General features: G+C 31.1%; 1 protein-coding gene across 1 annotated transcript in view; it reads right to left on the reverse strand.

Annotated features, from left to right (window-relative positions):
* Nucleotides 1–22,848, reverse strand: part of LOC148280511 (semaphorin-2A-like) — a gene marked incomplete at its 3' end in the record, with an annotated part of 365,649 nt that overhangs the window by 24,459 nt on the left and 318,342 nt on the right. Inside the window, exons 7-8 of the mRNA XM_088228263.1 lie at nt 7,814–8,084; nt 3,462–3,692 (exon numbers count right to left, since the gene is read on the reverse strand). Of these exons, the coding sequence (XP_088084389.1) occupies nt 3,462–3,692; nt 7,814–8,084 (502 nt within the window). The remainder of the gene's footprint in view (nt 1–3,461; nt 3,693–7,813; nt 8,085–22,848) is intronic.

Genomic DNA, 22,848 nt, shown 5'->3' on the forward strand with positions numbered 1-22,848 from the left:
TTGAATAAAAGTATAAACCCACTAAAATCATTAAATTTATAGTTTTTAAAAGTATTTCATAAGTTGACTTATAATTATGTGGTGCTTAAATCTTTAGCTATTTCCATAAAACAATTCATTTTATTCTTCTCACGTTCTTTCCTTCTTCTTCTCTTCACCTGTCTCATGCACTTTATCTGCTTTTTCTACTTCCATACACCATAATCCTATATCTTTCTTTGTCCACCTCGACTTTCTACATAGCTGTCAGGAATTTTAAATGGGATGGCTGCTGAAATATTAGACGAAAATCTGAAAGCTTTTGAAATATGGGTATATAACCCGGGACCTATATAAAGGTTCTATTTATGTTGTGTTTTCATAAAATAAATGGGTAAAAAAAACGTATAACACAATAAAAAGCCCTGATAATTACATGTATTTTTTTACATTATTGACTATAATATTTACGATAAAAATCATCATCATCGTTTCTTATCTGGACCTAATAGTGCATAAGGCCTAATCACAACGTATCTTGAACATTTTTACTACACGAAGGCAAGATGATTAGTTTTACGCTTTGGGTGCCAGTCCAGGGACTATGAAATATTCTAGTGTAAAAAATACCCTTTTAAATAAATATTTCATATCAAACATGTCGGGAATCAGACCCGAGACCTCTTGCAAGACAATTTTTTTACAAGTACATGGGAAAAATAAAATATTTTCAGTCTATCAGATATTTTTTTAAATCATATATTAGGGTAAGGTTATTCACATGCTTAAGACGCTTATTAAAGAAAAATTAAGTGTCAAATATAAAGAACAAATAAAATACTACCTCCTGGTCAAGTATTTTTGACATCGACTTAGCCGGGATTTAATAATAAAAGAAATATGTATACGTGTTTAAAATTGGATATGAAAATAAATAATATTACTTAAAAAGAAACAATAAAAGTGATTCTTGAAGTAGTCAATAGTTTATATCATGTGTATCAAATTATGTAAAAAAGGACAAGAGTTTTTTTTTAAAGATCTTAACTCTTGTGTGGCTGTGATGTCACATTAGTCTACATGTGATACAAGACTTGATATCTCAATTATTTTTTTAAATGATGAAGTTTGGTCTTCAAATGCGAATTTTCTCATCGGATTTGGAAAGTAAAATGTGAACAAATATGCTTGATTTTTATACAAAAAATATTTTTTCTTTTCACGCAAATAAGTCATGTGACGCAAATCTAGCAATAAGCTGTATAAGACAGATTACAAATATAAAACTCATAACAAGGAAGACAGAAACACTGTTTGGTGGCCGGAGTTTGTGAAAAAGAGATTTAGTCGGTTTTTGGCAGTGAGTGGGGATGCACGCAATTAAAATGACCGGCAAATTTATGATTAAATATATTTTTGCTATAACAGGCCCAAATGTTTTATTTTAAAAATAAATAATGGAAAAGGAATTATTAAACAGTATGTCTGTATGTTTTTTTTTCTTTCAAATGTCTATCCGGCTTTTGCTTGGGGTAACACGATAATACATATCACCGCACGCAAATGATTTTTTACCACTGTGTTTAAATAATTATTAAAATTATTCGATACGCATGTTTATAAAATGATAAACCTGTATTGCGTAAAAAAATGACTTAAAATCAAAGTTGACCTTAATTGTAAATACCAAATTCCAAAAAAAGTCATTTGAAATAATCACGCTTCAAATTTTTTCAAAAGTTATTTTAATTCGTTCATTTTGGGGGTCATAAACCTAAAAGTCACTTATCACCAATCCATAAATTACTGTTTCCACAGAAATGTTCGATGTATTAAAGTGATATTTAATTTTTATCGGCAATAGGCGGGAAAAGCTCGGGGAATCCTCGCGGGCTTTGAAACAAATTGCCTATAAGCTCTGTGCAAAGTTTGAGGAAAATATGAGAATGTTGATACGAGTTAATTTGCAAAGGAATGAGAAAAAGCTTTAGGTTATTCGTGCTTTAGTTGCGAGCTTTACGCACTCAATATTTCACCCTGTTGCTAAAGAAATAAGTCTAGAGATATTTTACTGTGTATTAACTGAAATCTCTCTTAAGTTTACCAACACGTATCCGATTGTTATCTATAATGATAAAAAACTTGTTAGGAAAAACTTTTTTCATAGATCATTATTTACAACGACCGAATCGTTGTACAATTCTTGATCGCAGGCACGAAGAATTTAATCGTTGTTTTATGCATTCGGAGTGATGTTTTATGGTAATGAAAATTTAATAATTTTAATCGGGTCGTGGTCTCGTGGTAGTTTTTTTAATTTTATTTATTTTTATTTAGGAAACATACGGTATAGTTACAAAGTTTTATATTTTACACAGTTAGGCTTAAATCTAATGGACCAGCGAAGTTTCCATATTATAAAGTAATTATATGTAAGGTTTATTAATTAAAGTACAAAAAAGAGAAGGAAAAAAACATAAATAGAAGTTGTTTAAAAATTTAGATTAAAGTAAAAAAATGAAGAAAATTTTTAAAAGTAAAACATGCTCATATGTAAAAATAAAATAAAATAAAAACTTTTTTTAAAAAGGAAAAACATAAATATACACATACATATTTTAAGGGATTCAAAGAAACGATGAGACAAATCTTTAAAGAATCTTAAAGTAAGAAAATAAATTTAAGTCAATTTAAACACATCTTCAACATTAATTTTGAGCACAAAGTAAGAGCAGCAATATATTGATTTTATATACATATACAGTATAAGTAATTAAAAGTAGTTTAAAAGTATAAAAACATGTGAATGCAGCGGAGAAAAAAGAAAGTATAACAGGTATAGGTAATATGTAGGTAGTGTTGTAGACTCACGGATCAGAGGTCAGAGGTTCGAACCTCACTCTACCTCAACTTGATAATGACATTTTTAAAAGTGAGTTATTTACAACTACTGGCCCTGGCCTGAAAGCGCGCTCAAAATTGAATAAATTGGATTAATCATAAGAACGCAAATATATTTTTTTTTTTTTATAAAAGATTACCAGTCTTGGAAATGTCATGAAAGCTATGAAACGGGTCACTGATTACTTCAAATTTATGAATATTAGTATCAATAGTCTTGATTTTTGTAATAAATTAACTGTTGTTTGTAAAAAACATACGGCACTTTCATTTTTAATCATATATGTATATTTTAATATGGACAATATTTTTAATTGTAAGTGTAGGGAAATGTTAGAACATACGATTAACCATTTTAACAGTAATCAATGCATGATGGTGTAAGCTTCTAATCTTTATGTGCAGCTACTACGCTGCAGGTGTAAAGTGGGAATTGCATGTTAGTTTAATTAATGTCGTGACGAAGATAAGGGTACCTCTCGAAACTGGTGGATAGTACTGTACAAATATGTTACAAAAAATATTCAATGAAATGCTGACCACTAAGTTAATGCTTCAAATAATAATATTATGAAACTTACGAATCTCGTTGAAGTAGAAAGGGAACTCTCCGGGAATGCTGCAGTTCAGCCTCGCCTTCAGGTACGTAGCCCAGTTCTGGCTAAGAATGTTCTTCCCTCCCGTGTCCCTTTTGCAGACCCTGGCTACTCTGGAGTAGACCGCCTTGCCACAGTTAATGTACTCGACAGCCGTCTCTCGGAAGAAGAAGAAGACGTGGTCACCGATGTCGAAGGAGCCCACAAAGTTTGGTTCTGGAAGAGAAAAAATCGAATAAATAAATTTAACAACATTTCCATTTGGTCTAGATATTTGTAAACAGTCCCCAAGATACTGTTAACCCAAAGGACTATCAAGTAGAGATTAGAGGAGAGATTTTTTGTAACCCAGGGCTCTCCAAGAGTTAATTGCTTACAACCACCAGTATTTACACACGAGAGAGTATGGTAGTTATCCGTCGTTCTATCCCATTGCATTCCTCTTGAGCATGCTGAAGACCAACAATTTGCAACTTACAAGGGATGAATTCACACTGACCCCTTTTTTCAGGCTGATACGAGATTATATCGAAAACTCAACCATTTTCGAGAGTGTCAATTTTAATGTTCCTGATAGATATCTCCAACAGCATCAGCACATACTGCTTAACCTCCTGGTTTCCAAAACTAACCTGCCTCTGGTCATGCCTATTAGAAAAGCAATCAGACAGCTGAACATGATCACTTTGGAGATCGACATTTTTCACATCAACAAAACTGTGTTTGAGAGAAAAATACTCTTGCTTTGGAGAGTATTTTGCCTTTTAATTATCGAGCTTCTCTGCGATCATAAGCAAAAAGGCAGTTTTTAAACAAAAATCACAAAATGAGTTAAATATGAGGTAATATTCTACAAGAAATTTTAGACAATTTAACTAACTAACTAACCATCACGCCATTTCCCCGGAGGGGTAGGCAGAGAGGATAGAACGCCACACCACTCTGTCCTGGCACACTTCCTTTGCTTCCTTCACATTCATACATCTTCTCATGCACGCACGTCGATTATTCCGACTTTTCACATGACCACTTTCAAGAATTTGTTGTACTTGATCATGCCATGTCTTTCTCGGCCTTCCTCGACTTCTACAACCAGACACATTCGCATCATAAATCTTTTTAGCCGTTCTTTCATCATTCATTCGCTCCACATGACCGAACCATCGCAAAAGACCTTTCTTAATTTTGTCGATAATGCTTAACTCAGCCTTGCATTCTGCTCTAATTTCGACATTAGGGCACCTATCATACATTGTTTTTCCGCACATTCGCCTGAGGGATCGCATTTCAACAGCATTCAGTCTACTTTCGTCCCTTTTTTTCCAACTCCATGCTTCGCTTCCATACATTAGGGTTGGTACCAGAACTCCATTATGAACTGCTAATTTAGCCTCTTGCGATAGACACTTATTTGCTACGACAGACTTTAAGGCACCATTAACTTGACCATTTGATACTTGTATATAGCAATGAGCAGTAAAAAAAAATCAGTATGAAAAACGATATCAAGTATTTAAGTTTTTTAAGCAATAACACAATAATTAGAGATTCATTAGCAAAAACTCACCCTAGATATGACAAATATAGGTTTTATACCATAGAAACTATTGACTGGGTTTTTACTTACGATTAATTACAGTTTTTTTTTAATTTAACTAAAAAGTGTCATATCTCAAAATATGACTTTTTCCAATAACTTCCTTTTTGCTTATGATGGTAGTATTTACAGGTGGGTTGCTTGTCTGATATATTGTCCAATTTAACGCCTTAAATATTTTGTAATACTTGTAATAATCTGCTTTAACTACTTCAAATTTAAACACCTGATAGGTGCACTAGAAGTAAAGAATTATTTTTTTGTAGTAATTCACTAATCAACTTTGAAATGCACTTACCCATACTCAGGATACAACGGTAAAAAATTTGAACAAATATTTCATATTTTCAATATAAATTCTGTTAATGAATAAAAAATGTAATCTCGCTCGTTATTTTTGAGAAAAGAAATGTATTTATTTAAAAATGTATTATTAAATTTAACTTTGTTTCCTTGAAAACCTGTTTTTTTATTTCTTTAATTTAACGTGATGGACAATATATAAATTGTACATTGGTAGATTTATTGCGAAATGGCAACTTCTTCTGACCAATTGAAACAATAAAGGTATTATTTAGACAATTTAAGTTTTCTTATTGCTCTAAAAAACTTATTATTTATAAAATACTAATGTTGTATCAATTTCCTTTTTTATTACCTACTTACTACCTTATTTTTATTTTAATTTATTCTCAAATTAACTTTGTTTTATTTATATTTAGAACATAAATTTTTTATGTCAATTGTTAAACGAGTATTTTATGGCAAGATGTTATGTTTTTTTTTACTTTTGTTATTTTTTATATTTTATGTTCAATAAATTATTGTTAAATTTTGATTATTCTATTATATTTCATATTATATACTACGTAATTATTGTTCTCTGCTGTGATTATTTCTGCAAAACGTTTTTTAAAAAGGTTCTTTAAACCGTTGATGTATAAATAAATAAATATTATTTCGTTAAAAAAAACGTATTGCTAATAGTGAAATAAACTAGCAATATCAAACAAAAGTTTTGCATGGAAACTCCTAATACTAAAACTACCTTAATTAAATATATAATTATCGAATAAAAGAACATAATAAGATTTGAGATTATACGTTGAGACACGAATCCATTGAACTTATAAAATACCTTTTTTCTAGCAAATTAAATACGTTATCCGAAATCCATTATTCATAATCTAAATTACATTTTTCTGAATACAATAAAATCAGGAAAAACCGTTTTGTAAAAAAGTTCATTGCAATCACAACATCCGTAATACCTTTGATAGGAAATGTTCAGCTTATTGTACTTAGTGGATTATAATAAACGATCCCTAGTTTGACAAAAGTTTTATTGTTGAGTCTCCCTTACAGGCGCACGTTTGTCGCAATGAACATTTTAATATGTTCATGGCTAATATTGGACAAGGGTGAATGCATCCCCAGAACTGATGAAAAAGAGGACACGTGTCAAGAGCGGGGATGATTATAATTTGAAGGAAAAATACGTATGTTTGTATAAGAGCATATATAAATATTTTATGGAACCAATAATGAAAATATTTTTCAATATTCTACGAGTTTTTGTGCTGTGATGTTTTCTTACATGCGGTAAAAATTAGAGCATTAAATTGTTCGACGAAGTTACTCTTAAATGAATGAAACAAATAAACTAATTTAAATCAAGATTTATCTCGATCAGTCTTGACGCAATGAAACTAAATTAAAACGATATTTCATTTCGACATTGCCAGGAATCGAAACCGGGACCTTAAGCATGATAGGTGAACGCGCCAATCACTATACTACGAGGTACACTTATTTCCACTCGATTTTCTTAATCATAATTTTTACTTAACAACAGTCGTTCAGGATTCTAGTACTTTTTTTACACACACAACTGTATTTTTTCACATTGTAACACTTCATTTACATAAAAAAAACTTTGTTTGCACTAACTAGTGTTACTAACGTTAAATAATAAAAATCAAAGTTTATTAACGAAAATAACAATAACTTTATCTACTACATAAACACTGAGGTAAAAGATTTCTCTGGATCATGTCTAGTCTGCCTAACTAGGTACAACCTGTTTTAAGGCAGACATTTTTATGCAAAAATAAACAATAACATTACTACCTACTTGTTAATATACTAAACAGTTATGCAATATTAATTTATTAGGAATTTATTTTCAGTAAATTTTCCAATTTTTCTTCACCTAAATCCAATAACCAATTTTTTGCAAATTTGTTAAATTGAATCCGGGTCTTGGTATTGCAATCTTTGGGAAACATATTGAACATTTTGGGGCCCAGAACCCTGAAATTTCTTTGCCCGAATTTAGAGTTTGTGATATACCCCATGACCCATCCTCTTGTATAAATATGGAAAAAGTCATCTTGCAAAACTATTCTTATGAATAGAACGAACTTTTGTTACACTAATAAAAAGTTTACACTTTATAACAATTGATTCCGTTGATTTCTGTCTAGCGATAAAATGGTCAGCGCATTTGCTTATCATACAAAAAGTCTCGAGTTTAATTCCTGAAATAGTTGATATTTATACTAGAATATTTCGTAGTCTCTGGAATTGCATCTAAAGTGTAAAACTGATCATCTTCCCTTCACGTAACAAAAATGATTTAATTACACTACTGTTAGATTACTAATGCAGTGCCGTATGCACTATTATATGAGAAAATGGAATGATGATTATGACGATTAATTTAATGAAAACAACTTACTATCCAGCCATTTCGAGTCATATTTCAGTGTCCTCTTGAACGAAAACTCTCGTCTTCCCGTGGTCAGGTTGTGGAGATCAGTTCTGAAGATGACCGTGTCGGCTTTGGTGAACTCCGCATTGGTACCGGAGTACAGAGCTGGCAGATGACCGGGATTCCCTTTCTCCACCCAAACAGCCGTCGAGTTATCAGCGGGGTCGTATGGGCACTTGGCAATTCCCATGCCAATACCCGGGACGTACTCGTGGCGAGGAAGGTGCGTCAAGTTCGACTAAAAAGAAAGAAAAAAAAACATTATTTTTTCAATAAGAAATAAGTAATTTTATTTATTTTCACATTCATTAATATAATATAATGATTGTAGACAGAGCTGACAGTCTCCTAAGGACAAGACAGATGCAAGACCTTGAACTGATATATGACTTTGTGAACCTCAGCTCGCTTTTCTCCAACGACGGCAGTTGCAGACCTGAGATTGGTCGCCGGATCCAAACGACCAAAGAAGCAATGAACCGTTTGGAGAAGATTTGGCGAGATCGAGGTTTATCAATAAACACAAAAAAGCGGTTGATGGAAGCCCTGGTATTCTCCGTTTTCCTATATGGGGCCGAAACGTAGACAGTGCGTGCCTACGAGAGGAAGAAGATCGATGCATTCGAGATGTTCACAGGTATTTTAAGGGACTACTATCACTGTATAAATAATTTCAATAGATAAATTGTTATTGTCAATACCAAAAGCGATAAGAACTTAACGTGATAAAACATTATAAACACGGTTTTTCCGGGCCGTTCCGCTATATGTTCATACAAACGATTTTTTTATTTACTTTTGAAAATATCCCAATTCATTTTTGGGATTTTTTTAAATCTAAAAAATAATTAAAATATATTATTCAAAACTTATTTGACTAACAAAGCTATACGTATCGCACGCGGACTAGGAAAGCGGCAGGGTAGGGAAGAGAAAGGGTTTGAGGATGGATGTTGGTCCGAGACATTAAGGATTGGTTCCATTTTCAAATTGAAAAATAATATAATGATTTTTATAAAAGTTTACCATGAGGAATGTTTTTCTGAAGTTTCACGGTCTGTCCCCGATACACCGTGTACGTGAATTAATATCCTTACAATTTAATTAAATTAGTACTCACAGAAAAAAAAAACAGCTTTGAAATCTATTTTAGGTTGTATTGAGTAGGAGAAATAAACAAGTTAATAAAATCAATTGACAACTTTAAAAGTAAAGAAGGATGGACAAAACAACACCATTGAGATCTTAATAATATTTTTTAAATACTAAGACTTCTTAGAAAATCATCGACGCAACTTAAGCAGAAAATCTTTGAATTTATTAAAGAAGTTATTGAGATTAAAGTACGATTAATTTAAGTGTTTTCATTATGAGCGAATGCGCTGCGAAAGATATGAAAAATGTTCGAACATAAATTTCATCTTTGTGTTAGGATTATTAAGAGGTGGTATTTTCTCAACTTTGTCGGTGTTAACTCCAGAGTAAGCCAACTGTAAAAATATAGTAATAAGTCTGGGTCATAAAGCGGTAGGTTATTTTACGATTACGAAGCCAAGCGCCCCTGGACTTATAAAGCTTTAACGATTTTTGACGTCAGCAGTAGCCGCATTATCGACGTCTAGTCACTTAAACGACAGGCGAATAGTAACGATCATTACCTGTGAATTACGCTACTTGTGATGGTTAAATACTAGCCGCAGTTGATTTTCATAGGTTTTTCAGGAAACCGTCTGTGAAAATTTACCGCAAAGAGTAATTGCATTTTCAAGATGGATTTGAATAATTTCCGGGTAGTATTTGTGAAACTTTATAAAGAAGTTACAACGCGAAAAAATAAAAAAATGATTTATTTAAAATACATCACCCAAGTAATGCTCTAAATAATACTTACTACTAACGAAAAATAAATATCTGTCAAATCGATTTTGTGAATTTTAGAACGAAACGTATAATAACAATTATTGCGTTCTCCTATCACCGAAATTAATAAAAAAAACAATGATTCAATTAAAACAAATATAAGCCCAACTTTGTTTTCAAACATAAATTTTATTAGAACTAAATTATACCTTAGTGAGAAAGATTCTGTAGCTTCGAAACCAGTCTGAATAAAATATGAAATAAGTGGTCAAAAAATAAAGTTGTATTATTTTATTTTAATTATGAATAACCATTAGGTTAGAGCTTCAAACATAAATTTTAGAATATTTCTATCTTGATCTTGTTCAACGCCATTAAAAACAATAATAGCACTCCTCCCCTAAACTCATTTGTTATAATAAATAAAATTTATACATTGGTAAGTTTGTGTTCCCATCACAGGGGTAAGTAATTAAATGATTCATATTTTGATAGTGGCAGATGTGATGTCGTGATTCAGGTTCTTAATGGAGAGTAACTAAAGAAATTTCTTTACTCGACAAGAAAGATCTTAGATTCTAAATTAAAAAGCAAATATAACGTATTGCAAATACAATAAAAATGATTGTTTTTTAAAATTAAAAAAAAATCGTTAAAACGTTTGGTTATTTGGACTTACACTAAAATAATAATATTCTTCAAAACAAGATGAATTAATTAATTACTACGCCTTGTTTTAATTAAAATAGAACATTCAGACAAAACTACCGAGTTCCATACCGGGCAAATCAAACGATTTAGAAAAAGAATGGCGACTAAAAATTTAATACTAAATTTCATTTCAACGGTTTATTTGAAAGTTGAGCTTTGAATGTTTTTATAAATAAGTCAACGAACTTGGGAGTATAAAAATGTTTTACAGAAACGTTCGAAAGAAAAATAAGGTTTTTGCACACTACAAAAAGGTATTTAATGGCTGTTATAATAATTTACGTTCAAATAAAGGTGCCATTAATGAGAGGTAAGCGAAACACGGTGGAAATATAACTATTTAAGGGAAATGGGGAACACTTAAGCGTATTAAGTATACACCCTTAATGGGCAAAGGGTTGTACAAGTCTAGCTAATGTATATTTTTATTTATCAATGAGGTTTTAGGCGGTAAAGCTCAAACCATTAAACATATTACAAAATGTTGGATATGTCCAAATTTTTGTGTTATACATACCTATACATAGGTATCTAAAAACATATTTTACATAAATATTATATTTTATAAAATAAGTTTTAACGATATTAAATATAAATGATAACTTTCCATTTTAGTTCGAACTAAGAGAACAAAATCTACATGTGAAATGCAAATAAATATTTTACACGTTGTACATTATTTAAATTGAACTAAAAATTCAACAAACGTTTTAAAAAAATATTTTACGAAATTTGTAGAAAAAAAAGGATTTTAATGTGCTACAATTAAACGCTAATGCAATTGAAAATCACTCTTTCTTCTGGGGAAATAAAAAAAATCAATCATTCTTCTAAAATAAAAAGTATTGAAAAAATAAAATAATTTAAAAACCACTCCATCCTAATTTCTATGCAGTATTTATTTTTGTAAATGTTTTTAACAAAAAAACATGCAATTGTAAAATGATGAAAATTTATTGTAAAAAGAACACAAGGATCTTTCTTTTTATTTCTTTTTCCCATTAATATTTTTACTATAGATAACTTACATAGCGCTATTTTCGTAATAAACCATCTTAAGGGAGTTTTACAAAGTGATTCTACAAATAATTTTATAAATTAATTATTTTGATTTCAACTAAACATTTGTAATATGGGTTTATTTAAATGATTAAGAGAACATGTAGGTTTTAAGTTTTTTTCCGAAATATCACTAAACTATCACAGTTTCGCAATTCTGCTGGGAGAGCCTTCCCAGTCGTAGGGCCTGCGACCGCAAATACGCGTTCACCGAATAATCTGTTTAATGTAAAATTATACTAGGTATAAACTTATAAACGAAAATGTGAGAAAATAAATAACCGTATTGATTTAATAAAAAAAAAACCTTCTGAGCAATACTGCGACTCCCGCATTTTTTTTATAACACTTGAATATGTAGTTTTTGTTGCAACAGAGATGGAAAACATTTTTGAGAAGAGAATATATAAGTCCAGGCATTTACAGGGCTTATAATTTGTCGTTGGCTAATTTATGTGGCCACTTAACTCACAGTGTAAAATTCACCATTCTGCCTTTGTTTAAAAATTCACATTTCCCCAACTCATCCATTCGTTGATCTTTGTAAAGTCAAAGAGCTGAAACCTTTACTATGTGAGTGAGATTCATCCGGCTGAATAATTTTTTAATTTTTGTACTTCTTATACCTGTTTGTTTAATCAACAATGTTTTGCGTATGTCCAAATGCTTGCTTTAAACAAATTTTAATCTAAATAACTCCCAAGGGAAGAAATCCAGCCTGTCTACAAACATTTGAACATACTCAAAAGATTAAAGTTTTTTGTGCACACTTTTTTATAAAAAAACATATTTGGATTATGAAATTATAAGTAAATTAGGCATATTTTTCTGGTTGGCAATCTTAAACTTCGAGTTTCTTAATTTTATGCTAAATCCGCGTAGTCTTGCATTGTCGAGATTAGAGGCAACCATTTTAGGTAATGGTAGGGAAAATTCCAAGGGGTGGCAATTTTACTATCTAATGACATGTTTCATAAAGTGCACCCCATAGGATATTGCAAATGATAGTCATAACTGACGAATATTTTAAATTGAACTTTTATCCTGCAGAAAGAACAGTTGTTTATAAGTTCAGTAACATTTCAAATGCGTTAATTTCTATCTGAGAATTAAGTTAAGTCTAGGGCCTTTCGATGGGACAAATATTTTTGTTTGTTTCTATGTAGATAAAAATTAGTTTAGGAATATGATTATATTCATGTTTTAGTAAATATAAATATACGTATTTATATATTACTGGCAGACCTGACAGACGCTGTCCTGCCCGAACCTTGGCTGTTATTAGCTGGTTGAAAAAAACATTTCTTCGTAAATAAGGACACACGTTATTTATTTTAAACTTTTTTGAGCTATTTGTTTATTCGTAATAAGGGAATGTTTTTCGTTTTATCTCCTCATGTGATTAGCTATGAGGTTTTGTTGGGCTCAAATCAAAATTGTGCAAAAATCACTACTCTAGTGCCATATTCAATAGAGAAAATACGGGAATACGTGTTAATGAAGAAAAGTCGGACCGTGATTTACCCTGAGCCCTCTGAAATTATGACACTCAACCTATGGCCAACGCGAATTTGGTCATTATTTAACCGCCAGCCGTGTTTTGACGCGAGCTTGACATTTAATTCAAAACCAAAATAAATGAAAAAAAAAATTCCTGATTGTGTCGTTAAAGGGTGCAAAAACTGTTCGAATAAAAACACATATTCCCTCCTAACTTTTATTCTGATGAATATGATGAAAATAGTATTATTTACAAACCTAAGTCTAAAAAACTGTATGTAAATTGGTTAGGTAGTTATCAAGTCCTTAAAGAACGAGCTTTCATACATTTATTTTTAAAAATAAAGATAGAAGTGCAATATAAATAATATATAAAGTGTAAGGTAAAAAGAACTAAGTACGACAGGTGTACAAACTTCGAGATCCGTGCATTATATAAGGCTCAAATAAGCATTAATGACCAAATTAAGAAAGAATTTCGGCCTTGGTATGGATATGTAGAGAGAACGAAGAACAAAGAACGGCCAAAAAGATTTACGATGTGAATGTTGATAGATGCAGAAATTAAGGAAGATCGAGAAAGACTTGACATGACCGAATCAAACAAATACTTGAAGATGGACATGTCATAAGTCGGAAAAATTGGTGCACATACATGTTGTGAAGATGAATGAATGTAAAAAAGCAAAGTATCTATATAATGACAGAGTTATATGGTGTTAAGCCCTCTTTGCTTACCTCTACAAGAAAACAGCGTGACGGTATGTTTGTTTGAAAATATAAGTTTATGTTTTGTAATATCAAAAATTAAATGCACGCAACGATCCATGGAAAGACATATGCTCGGTGTGAAAAGGCTCAGATGCAAAAAGTGATTTTATTATACTACAACATTTAGTTGTTTGTGGACTGGAACCTGAAAGATACGAGTAAGACTAATACATACCTTCTGCTACCCACACGTGAAAGATAATAAATACATTTGGTTTATCATTGCAATGCCCTATGCACGATCGGTTGCGAATAAGGACGTGATGATGATTTATTGTCCACAGACCTCACTTTGTTTTTATCGATAGAGCCATATTTTTTATTCGACAGTAAAACATACAGACATTGCTTAAAAGCCGTGTACCTTTAAAACACAGAAATGCAATAAAAAACCTCCCCTTTCATATAAATTCAACCCTAAACAATTGCAGTTTACATAACTGCACCTTGCATATGGTGCATTCAATAAAAATGTCAAAAAGAAAAAACAGTTTATGGTACATAAATAAATGGATAAACATATTTTATGTTTTTTTTCAAAATTATTTATGTATCACTGGAAAATTTTCTTAACGCAGGTGGAAATTCAACGTATCTTGTAAAAATTCTTATTTTTTTTGTGTTTAAATTCCAAATTGGATATTGTTTGCGTTGGGTGTATAAAGCACTCCATTGGTGCTCCAAATGCTTAGTACCTTGATCATTTGTCACATACACGAAGGTTCTAAACATAATAATTCCCAATAAAAATATGCATGCCTAGGAAAACAAGACTGGCAGTGCACAATGGAGTTGAAGTGCCTTTACTGAATACAAGGGAAACATAGAACTGGCAGGAGAATTGTGAAACCGTACAGCAGTTAAGCAGGAATAAGCAAGCAGCCTGTTGGCCACATGTCCGGTTATGATACCTTTTTTTAACACTTTATATATATATACAGTTTATATACATATAAGGACGGGAATATTGTCTTAAGGCAATTTTTTCCTACCTACCCAAACCGTTTAGTTTGAAAAAAATTCCATGGACAAATTGAATCTTAGAATTTTGGACAAAAATTAAAATTACCTAGAGTCTACAATAGCTATACTTTGGATATCTTTCTTTATTTTGCTAACCATAATGTTAGAACAGTGCTTTATTTATTTATTGTTTAATTTATTGGATTAACACTTGACAAATTTTCTACTCATTCTTATGTTTATTTATTGAGAAATTTAAGTTGATAGAATTTCACTCGTCCATGCGCTTTGTAGCTGTAGGATGATTCATCTTGCTTCAATATGTAAATGTTATCAACCATGAATTTTGAAAATGGGGTCCAGAATTTTAACAGTCTATGCGCTCAGTAGCTGCAAGACTTGTTATAATCTAACTTCTATTTTCAAAAATATATATATTTTTTTTTATGATTTTATTTTTACATCATTCAAACACTTGACTTCGTTGTCAAATTAAAACAAAATTTTAATGGGGGCTAGATTATTTACCGTCCATGCGCTCTGTAGCTGCAAAACGTGCTGTAACCTAGCTCCTATATAATATATTTGAAATATATCATAATTGGAAACGAGGAACTAGAATCCCAATCGTCCATGCGCTCTGTAGCTGCAAGACGTGCTGAGATATTTATTTATTGTTAAGCGCCCTTGAGGTGATTATTGCAAAAATGGGGATACATTAATTGTCTAACTTTGTATATATATAAAGCAGAGTAAACGTGGTTTCAAAACTATCTTATAGACGATTGTGTGGGAAATCGACGTGTAACTGAGTAACCGGTTAAATTATCCAGTCAGAAGAATCTTACTCGCATCAATAAAGAGTTCAGCTCCCAACTTCACAAAAATTAATCAAAGGTTAACCCTTAAAAATATGGCAATTCAAACATGGATAGATTGGAAACTAGTAACAGGTAAAATTCCTGAGACTTTTATATTCGTTTCTCTTAAAAATTATATACCTCTGTTCTCAAGAGGGGTAAATCTAGCTCTTGTTTACGAAAATTTGGACAAACTTAAAAAAAGCTGAAATTTATAGATCAACATTTTATAATATCTTGAATATGTCCAAATGTTTGCAGAAAAATACAACTCGATGTTCATTGCAAAACAGATAAAGGACGTTTTTGATAAGGAAACATGGCAGGCAATTTCTGGCCTTTATTTCCGGATAAACCCTTCCCAATAACATTTTTTACGTCTCTTGTAATACGTATTATCAAATTAATGAAAATTAGTTTTTGTATGAAAATGTAACAAAATACCCTCAAAAAATTAACTTTTATTGACTAATAATTTACTCTCTTTTCCATGTACCTACAGTTTGCACCAACTATGCACAGAACTCTCTTCTGATTTTTTTGGAGCGTATTTATATTGAATCTTTCAATAACATTGACATATTTAACTGCAGTAAACTCACTTTTAAAACAAGAATTAAAAAAACCATTATATGAACAAAATTATGTTTCTTTATAAAAAAAATATATATATATTTTTACATTATTAATTTAAATTGTTTCTGTCACTCATATCAAACACACACTTACCCTGTCCATAAACCCACCCTCACACCCATATACACTCACACACATATTCACATACCTACCAAAACCACACTCCAGTCACTTACCCACGCATCCTCACACAAAAACTAACTGAACTGGATTTTTATAATTGCATTTATGTGGAAAACTGATTTGGCTTTATTTTATGTTTTTTTTTTTTTTTTTTTTTTAAGTATATTCTTTTGTATTGCTGTTGCTTTTCTGAATAAACAAAAAATTTAATTTAAATTAAAAAAAAAAATTGTACCTAAATACGGAAGCTTGTGTAGCTTCAAAACGGTCGGTACTAAAAATATGAATAATTTTTGTTTATCAAAAGCGTTTGCCTACCATATAAAAGGTCTCGGGTTTAATTACCGACATGGTTGACATGAAATATTTATTTTTTACAGAATAATATTTCATAGACCAGGGACTGGCATCTGAGGCGTAAGACTGATCATGTTACCATCACTGAAAAAAATATACGCTGCGATCGGTGTACCAATGCAATGGACTTTGCACCATTTGGCGGAGAAAGGAATGATGCTGATGATGAATTAAATAAATATCAAGTGGTTGAAAACAGCGTAAATATTTTAATTCAATAAACCTTTTTTTTATTTCTTTTTTTACGCAGTCACCGACTGTTTGTTTTGTTTGCAAAAAATAGAGAAAAAATTATATTTTTGAAAATGATTGTATGAAAACATTATTTGCCTACAAAACTAAAATACATTTGGAAAATATAGAATAATATTATCGAACGAAAAAAGGTTTGAAAATAATACAGAAGTTCCAATTAAAATTCGAAATTGAAATTTTAAAATAGAACAGATAAATAGAACGCGTCCGTGCACCGTTGGAAATATAATTTAATTGATGCAAAAACAAACCTTACCGTTATAGTTATTACGGTACATATTTGCATGTGCATTCGATATTTTCTCGCCCGCCAAATTCAGTGGACATTATTCAAAATTCCCACATTAATTTGATAATGGCGGACAGCTCTGTGCCTTTGTGAAATGTTTGCTAAATTATTTCATTCGAAACTGTTCACTCGTTAAATTTGATTCAAGCTTTTTTTATTGGAAGTCAATGAAACTGAAAAACGGTATCTTTTATCAAAAATTCATGATAATTTCTAATCAACTCCAAGAAAAGAGATTTTTTTTAATAAATACTTATTGTTATTATTACGTCATTTTAAAAATTATTTATTTATCAACATCTAGATACATTATACAATTGTAACATTTCAATTTCAAATAACTCACCCCCCTCCATGCCTCTTTATGTGACTTCTGGTGGAGATTTATAATTAATACTAACTTATAAAAAGGTAACCTTCATTGAAAAATAATTAATTTTATTATTTATTAACTTTATTACTAATTAAAAACTAACAGATGAAAAGGTCGGTAAAAAACATACAAATTTATTTTTAATTAAAATTTTTAAATATTATATTTTTACTATAATTTTCTCATTTTTAGCGAAAAAAAATTGTGTTCTAATATAAGCAATATTTTTTTTACTTTTTAATATCTATTGTATTCTTCCAGTAGCCTTTATTTCAATTTAAAATGAAATGTATACCCAAACACAGGCCATGCCTTTGTGGGTTTTTTTTTGTGTCAATATTTTTATATGTTAAAAATACACAAACAAGTTACAGAAAGTGGCTTAGTGGGAGAATTTTAGTAAAAGTATAAAAAATTAAATTTTAAATCTGTAAAAATGTATAATTAAATTAATTAAATAAATAAAAAAATAAAAATGTTAATAGTTTTTTTTTGTATTTGTAACTTATGCAAAAAAAAAAAGTATGCACACATAAAATAAACAGGTTGGTAGATTTTTACGTTCACTGTTATCAATATGTACATTTTGTAGGTGATCCCATGTAAGTTAGATTCGTTCCAACGTTTCGACTACTATTGCAGGAGCCATCTTCAGGGTAAACTGTGGGTGTGTTTTGAAACAAAAAAATGATCAGAATACGCAGCGATTGGAGCATCAATGCAGTGTCCTAGGCATTATTAGATTCAATGTACACAGCGATGTTTCATTATCCTTAGACTGGTACCTAAAACGTAAGACTGATCGCTTTATCTTCCATGAAACAAAAATGATCCAGATAAACCACAATCAGAGAACCAATACCGTGCCCTATGCACCATAAGGTGCTACAGGGTTGTGATGATGATGAAAATTTCCTAGTACTAAAGATCTTGTCTTGACGTAGTAATTATTATTATTACATTTTTTGTCCTAGATTTTTTTTCAATTGTACTTGCATATATTTTAAAAAAAAATATTTACCGTTGTTAAATGGACTAAATAAGTCTTTAAATAAATAAATAAAATTACGTTTGGTAGTTTTCCTGGCAAGAATTTCCCCAAACTTCCTATAAGCCGAATCAATATATTTTAATTAAGCATTCATCCAGATTTTATCTAGATCAATTATCTCCCCCAGGAAGCCGTAAAAAATCACCCCAAAAAGCATTAGAACGCATTCAAACCCTCTTTGGAAATATTCCTATTTCGAGATTTCAGATTAAAAGTTCCTTAAACCATCGGAAACTTAAAAACTTCTCAACTAAGATTTATTAAAAAGGAGTTGGAATAATTAATTCAATCTAAGACTTATTGTTTTATTAAAAGAAAATTTAATCGTTTATTTAAAGATTTGAATTACATCAGATTGCTAAAAAATAAACCCAAATGACATCAGATTGTTATGAACGGGTTGCGATATGATCCGTTGTAAGATTATCGCGATCTGAGATAAGTTTATTACAGTTATTAAGAATTATATAGAACACGATTATTGAACGGGACGCGATTAAGATTACCTATATGAGATTTATTTATCTCCGAGTTAACAAGGTAAGACTAATTTATAATAGAGAGCTTAAGAGATCAAATCGCACGTATTCGCTAGAAGCTGTCGGAATGGAAAAGTGAAAGATCTGTATGGTGCTTTCTGTTTTATAATATTTGATAGCGACTTCTATTGGTGGCCCCTGCATTCCGTGTGATGTTCAGTTTCAAACGAAGATTTAAGTGTATTGTTTATTAATTAAAAAAAAAAAAAAAATAAGCAACAAAATGTATAAACGTTTTAATTTATATTTTAACGCCCAGTGTGAAACTCTAATATCATCATCATCATTCCCTTTTTATACCTAATGGTGCATAGGGCGCTGTATTGGAACACCAATCGCAGCGTATCGTGATCATTTTTGTTACATGAAGGTAAGATTATCAGTCTTACGCTCCAGGTGCCAGTCCAGAGTCTATGAAATATTCTAGTGAGAAAATACTTTTTTAAATAAATATTTCTTTTTGACCATGTCGGAAATCGAACCCCAGATCTCTCACACTGTAGTAATTAACGTAAATATTATTTTTTAAGGGAGACAGAAGGTTAGCGAGCGCGCGTGAGTTAGGTATTTTATACGATGCACAAAAACACGTTTTTTATAGGTAGATGTATCAACAATATAAGGAACGCGATGTCTATTCGGCTCCAATGTTTATCTTAGACTCATGTACAGTTATGAATTTTTAAAGACGGTCCACTCCATACAAATATCATAAAAAGTGAGGACGGAGAAATCTATGAAAATTAAGAATGTTTTTAAGAAAACGACCGAATATAAGTTCTTTTTTTTTATTGGCTTTATACTGTTCTATATATTATTGACTTTTAAAAAAAGGAATAATTTGAAGCTAACGTGCTTGAAAGACTAAAAATTGTGCCTACAGCTAAGACTTTTTTAAGCAGTTTTGCTCATATATAGGTATAATTATGTGTTTTTATGTATTTTATAAATGAATATTAGTTTATTTACGGGAAATTTGACTTTTATTTCTTAGTGTACACAAAACTGAAATATTATAATACTTTATGGCAGTAGTTATGCCCACAGTACCTAATTTGTCTATTTCGCACTCAACTTAAGCAAAAAAATGTTTAAAAAGTTATGAATTGATTCTAGTTTTCCCAGAAAAAAAAGGGATGTAAATAACTTATAAAAATAAATGAGGCAGTAAATTCATATTTAGTATTTATTATATACAAAGAAATTCGAAAAACAAATGTTCAATCAAAATAAGGGGTTCGAACTGCCAGTAGGGTCGTAGTGAGTCACATCTCGTTGGAGGGTGTGATTTTATAAAATGCTGCGAACGCCCAGTTGCATTCCACCGGCAGCGCTACTGACCAACTCCTCCAACTCCTTAGCATCTAAGTCGCAAACCCTGGGCAATGGGATCGCACTCATAATGGTCGCAGTGTGATCACAGCAGATACCGAGAGAATGGCAGGCCTGTTTCTGGCACCTCCAAACCAGAACCAACCAGTTAAGGGAAAGTAACCCTCACAGAATTCGCCAGAGAAGGCAACGAGAAACAACTTTTGTTATATTTTTCCCAGGAATCACTAAATAAAAAGAAGGAATAAAATAAAAAAATCGAAATTTATTGCAATAGAGTGAAATTAAAAAAAAAAAAGAGAATATGGCAATGCAGGGTTTATAACCTATCATTGGCTAGTGTTTAAGTAGTTACTTTACACAATAACAAAAATCGTCAATGAATTGAATCATTACTGTAAGTTTGTATTGACAGAGATTTTTTATTAAGGAAAATATGGATAAAAAATCTAAAGAATTAAATAAAACTTTAAAATGTTGTTTTCCTTTTTAGTATTTCGATTAAATTCTCTTTCATCATTAAAACCGTTTGAGGTGCATTGAACGTGAGGCTGTTTGGCTGGTTTAATAAGACAGTTCTTCGGCTAGGGGTGGGTAGGTAGTAGGTGGATCAAGGTGGCGGGGAAGGTAGACAGAGGGGATGAAGATTGGTGAGGGAGGAATAGATCTAAGGTAGGGACGCCAGGTAGGAGTAGGGCGTAAGGAATGTTACCCTAAGTTTTCGCGCACGTTTCAACCATAAAAATATTATTGAGTGCAGCCAAGTGTAAAACTTTGACTGATTTCTGTTAGATGCCTTAAACGAAATAAATTAATATCATATTTATACATTCGATTAAAAAAAATGTAATTTAAATACGAATCAAGTTGTTGGGTAGTTTCGCTATTATTGCGGCTCTCAGTTCATGGGTCCGATGTTTGCTTCCTGTTCAACCCTAACTTGGTTCCCATTTTCTAGCTCAGTGAATTGGTTTTATGTTTTATTCTCACTTAATGTTTCTGCATCTCCAATAAAGCTGGATATTATAAAATAAATCATACAGTGATGATAATGGTTATAAAATTAATAAAAAATATTAATATCACTTGGTTAAAAAAATCAAACAATCAAATAATCAAAATGTATTTTTTTCAAAGATTTGTCACGAACTAATTAGCCTAATCTAATAAATATGAAAGAAAGTCTTAAAAAAGTCATTCTATTAAACGTTTTAAATCTTTTATTTGCAATTTTAAACTACGCAATAATTGAACAAGATCATTATACTTACAACTTAGAAAACATACTAAAAAAATCTTCTGCAGTAATCATCCCCTAACAGAGTTGAACAAATAATTATTTTAGCTTTCCCCCGAGACGATTCAAAGACATGCAAATTTGAAATATGCGCAAGTCACTTGGCCAAATATTGGATGTAAATATTATATCTACTGCTTAAATAAAACGTTTCATTTAGGGGATGAACCGACGATGCATTATCAGAGAAGAAATTCTGCAAGTAGTCTATTTAGAATCAGATCCCACAATAGCAATTGATTATTTTTGGTGTAGAGTGGTGCTTGTGTTGTTCAAATTTGGGGTGGAAAATGATTGAACTTTAAATATAATAAAAGGTATTCATATTGATAAATATATGAATAATTGATAATGCATTTTTGTTCGTAATTTGCACTATATATACACTAAAACATGTATCTACCTAGGCATTGGCATTTTTCGGTTTGTCAGAACAAATATTTATGAAAATTTAACGAATTAAAAATATTTATTTTATTATTTAATATTTAAAATTAGTAAATTTATCATAAAAATTTAAACGTACATTGTCTGCCTATTTACAAAAGCTAACTTTTGAAATGTGTATTTGTATATTTTTATTATCAATTCCTCTCCCCGATAGAGGTTGAATATCATCGTAGAAATTCTCACTTTTGTGGCAGCTGCCCTGAACAAGGATTGAGTGCTGCAATGGAACCAGTCACGCAAGTTCTTTAGCCAAGAGATTCTACCTACACTGCGTATTTCTTCAATCCTTGCCTGTAGAATTACTTGTAAAATGTTATATTTTTTGCCTCTCATCACATGCCCAAAGTACTTAATTTTTCTTTTCATTATGGTCTTCAGTACCTCCTTAACTTTTTTCGTCCGTCGGGGAACGTCATCGTTTCGGACTCTGTCTACCCGGGAGATTTTTAATATCCTCCTGTAGCACCATATTTCAAGGGCTTCAATCTTTTTTGAAGTGTTTTGGGTGAGTGTCTACGTTTTGACGCCATAAAAATTTACTGAGAAAACTTAACATCGTATAATGCGCATTCAGAG

Source organism: Micrasema longulum, unplaced genomic scaffold (assembly GCF_059751315.1).
Source record: "Micrasema longulum isolate JH-2025_06_02 unplaced genomic scaffold, ASM5975131v1 h1tg000573l, whole genome shotgun sequence".
Taxonomy (NCBI): domain Eukaryota; kingdom Metazoa; phylum Arthropoda; class Insecta; order Trichoptera; family Brachycentridae; genus Micrasema; species Micrasema longulum.